Consider the following 3,731-nt stretch of genomic DNA (forward strand, 5'->3'; position numbering starts at 1 on the left):
TGCATATATATGTACGTATGCACATTATTGAATATTTATTACTGCTATTTATTTATGTATGTGTTTAGCTTGTATTTATTTTAAGAGTAGTTATAATTGCACCACCCTATACTGTCTTCCACAGACAACTTTCTAACCCAAGGTAGTCTGGAAGAAATGGCTAGTAAGCCATAAGGCCGCCTTTGTTTCACCATTAGTTTTTAGTTTGTGTATTCTGTAATCGTTTGTAATTGTAATTGTGGTGTACAAATAATAATATAGGCCTCTGCATCTATGACAGATGATTTAAGCAGCACTTGCGTTCATGACTAAAGAGACCAATGCGAGAGAGGATCCTTCGGCCGCACTCCCGACAAGTGTATGCGCCCCCGGGTGGGCGGGGGTTTGAAGCCCGCTCATGACGCCTAACGCGTTTTTCCTTAAGAACTTTAAACCAGGCATCGTCATGCTTTGATTGACCTGCGTGAATAAGGCGTCGCCACTTGGCACGGTCCTCGGCCAGTTCCTCCCATCGGCTGCTAGGGATGTTAAACGCAACCATATCACGCTTAGCGCAATCTTTGTAACGGAGCATAGGCCGCCCAACAGACCTTTTCGCATCCGCAACCTGTCCCAGCAGTATTTGCCTTGGCAGACGAATGTGCTCCATTCGATGCACGTGTCCCAGCCACCGTAACCGTTTTTTTTTTAGAATGGCCGTGATGCTAGGCAGTTGTGCCTCGCCTAGGACAGACTCGTTTGTCACTCGATCCTTCCACGTGATGCCCAGAATGTTTCGAAGACAGCGCAAGTGAAATGTGTTCAGTCGGCGTTCTTGTTTTGCGTACGTTGTCCACGTTTCTGCTCCATACAAGAGTGTGCTTAGGACACATGATTGGTAAACAAGCATTTTCGTTTTTACCGTAAGGTGTCTGTTGTCCCAAGCCCTTGAACGGAGCCTCCCGAACGTGGAGGCTGCTTTGCCGATGCGGGAGTCGATCTCTGCATCAAGCGAGAGATTGCTCGACAATTGCGACCCAAGGTAGCAAAATTTGTTAACCACCTGCAGAGGTTCGCCGTTAAGCAAGATGACTGGTTGTTCTAAACATCCTTGCGCTAAAATAACGGTCTTCTTACAATTTATGGACATTGAAAAAAGGTGGCAAGCTCTGGCAAATTTGTCTATTAGGTTCTGGAGTTGAGCCTGGTCATGAGCAACAAAGGCAGCGTCGTCAGCGAAGAGAAGACTATCTACAAATAGGTCCTCCCTGTAGCGTTTGGACTTGAGCATTGAGATGTTGTACAGCTTACCATCAGTTCGCGTGTGTAAGTGGACGCCCTGCTGTTCATCCCCAAAAGCAACCTTCAGAAGCACCGAGAAGAATATTCCGAACAAGGTAGGGGCCAGTACACAACCTTGACGAACGCCACAGTGTACGTCAAATGGCGTAGATATGTTGCCATTGTGCAGGACTGTGACTTCCATACCTTCGTGGAACGATTGCACTATCCTTAGGAGTTTCGGGGGGCATCCAATTCTGACAAGAACCGAGTATAACCCCTCTCTGCTCACGGAGTCAAAGGCCTTATTTAGGTCTACAAATGCAACGACTAGGGGTGTATGTTGCTCCCTACACTTCTCTTGTAGCTGTCTGAGTGAAAATATCATGTCGACAGTTGACCGTTGGTACCTAAAACCACATTGTGCCTCAGGGTATACGCGATCGGCGAGCCTTTGTAGTTTGCCTAAAATGGCCCTAGCAAAGGCCTTACCGACGATGCTAAGAAGAGATATTCCGCGGTAACAGTTGCAGTCGCCGCGGTCGCCTTTGCCTTTATAAAGAGTGACAATGTTAGCATCTCGCATATCCTGAGGGACGTAGTTTTCTTCCCAACACTTAGCCAGGTGGTTGTGGAGGATGGGCAAGAGGCACTCAAGCTTGACGACTTCGGTGACAACATCGTCTTTACCAGGACTCTTTCCGCATTTGAGCTGCTTGACGGCCAGATAAAGTTCCTCTACGGTGGGTGCGGCGTCTAGCTCGTGCCAAGTTGCCAGTTTCGGGACAAGCTCCACCGCATCTGGCTTAATGTCCACTGGGCACGAGTAGAGAACCTTGTAATGTTCTACCCAACTTGCCATCTGACGAGTGCTGTCTGTTATAACAGAACCGTCGATTTCTTTGAGAGGTGCCGTCTTTTTTGGTGTAGGTCCAAGAGCTCTTTTGATGCCTGCGTAAACCCCGCCAGTATCCCCCGCGCTTGCGCACGCTTGGATGCTTTGGCAAAGCTCCGTCCAATACGCATTTGCAAAAAAGCGCGTGCTGCGCTGGAGTGCGGCTTTTGCCTTCGTGAGATCTTCACGCGTCGCATCGCAAGGGTTGAGGCGAAAATTTAAAGCGGCTTGGCGTTTTGAGTCAATCAAGGGAACTAAGTGCTCTTCGTTTTCTAGAAACCAGTCGTAAGGTTTTATCTTTTGATACCCAAACACTTTTCCTGCAGTGTCAGTCAGAAGAGACTTCAGTTTTTCCCATTCGACTTGCGCTGATGCCGTACTGTCCCAAGTTGCAACTTCTTCACGGACAAGTCTCCCAAAAGATTCCACTACCTCCATGTCACGAGTCTTAAAAAGATTTATCTTTTTTCGACCGAGCGGCTTGGAAGAATGGACTCTCCTGGGGACAAGTCGAACTTTAGTAGCAACGAGACTGTGATCGGTGTCGCAATCGGCACTGTGAAACGCCCGCGTGTGGAGCGTTTCCCGCAGGTCCCTCCTTCTTGACAGAGCAAGGTCTAATTGGTGCCAGTGTTTAGATCGAGGATGCATCCACGAGACTTTCCGCATCATTTTGCCTTTAAAAAAGGTGTTGGTGACACACAGCTGGTGCTTTGAGCAAAACTCTAACAATCGTTGCCCGTTGTCGTTTAGCTTACCTATGCCGTGTGCACCGAGGCATTCAGGCCAGGTGTCCTGACCGACGCGAGCATTAAAATCACCCAAAATGTGCAGTCTGTCAGTTGGATTTACCCTACGTACTGTCTCTTCGAGCTGGTCATAGAATTGGTCCTTGGTCTCTGGTTTTGAATTAAGCGTTGGTGCGTAAGCGGAAATTAGAGTGACAAAGCCGCTTTTTGTGTTTAGACGCAAGAACATAATCCGCTCGGAAACGCCTACAGGTGTCTCTATGGCGTTGATGAGTTGGTTTCGAACCGCGAAACCTACACCATGCTCTCGTGTTTCTGAGGAACTCTTGCCTTTCCAGTAGAAAGTGTAGTTAGCTCCACGCAAAGATCCTTCGTCTTCGGTTCTGGTCTCTTGTAAGGCTACAATATCAATATTGAGCCTTTTGAGCTCCACGTCGATACTGTAAGTTTTGCGCAGTTCTTGGGCGCAATCGGGGCTTCCGTAGGTGTTCAGGAAGCCTGTCCTCATAGTTCGGACATTCCATGTCGCAAAGCGCATGTAAGCAGCGTTGTTATGGGCTTTGGGATTTTTCCTTTGAGTGGGTGGTTAATGTCACAGCGTCAACGTCCAGCTGTAAGGCTTGTGTTCCGTTCACCCAGGCGGAACGAGTTAACGCTGAGGCGGATCAGTACCTTATTGATCGGGGGCTGCCCGACTTAGAGCAGGCGGTAGCTGATCAATGGATCTACGATGGATCCTCCTACTGTCAAGAGTGGCCCCTGGCGCCCGCACTTACGCCTATTCGTGCCGACTTATAACCGGTGACTGCCTCTCTCCGTGTTGTTTT

The 3,731-nt window shown here is 48.6% G+C and overlaps 1 protein-coding gene across 1 annotated transcript; it reads right to left on the reverse strand.

Moving 5' to 3' along the window:
- Nucleotides 1–271: 271 nt before the first annotated feature.
- On the reverse strand, nt 272–3,412 carry LOC124531734. The gene has a single exon (XM_047106244.1). The coding sequence runs from the start codon at nt 3,410–3,412 to the stop codon at nt 272–274; it is 3,141 nt and encodes a 1,046-aa protein (XP_046962200.1).
- Between the last annotated feature and the right edge of the window lie 319 nt (nt 3,413–3,731).

Source organism: Vanessa cardui, chromosome 8 (assembly GCF_905220365.1).
Source record: "Vanessa cardui chromosome 8, ilVanCard2.1, whole genome shotgun sequence".
NCBI classification, from domain to species: domain Eukaryota; kingdom Metazoa; phylum Arthropoda; class Insecta; order Lepidoptera; family Nymphalidae; genus Vanessa; species Vanessa cardui.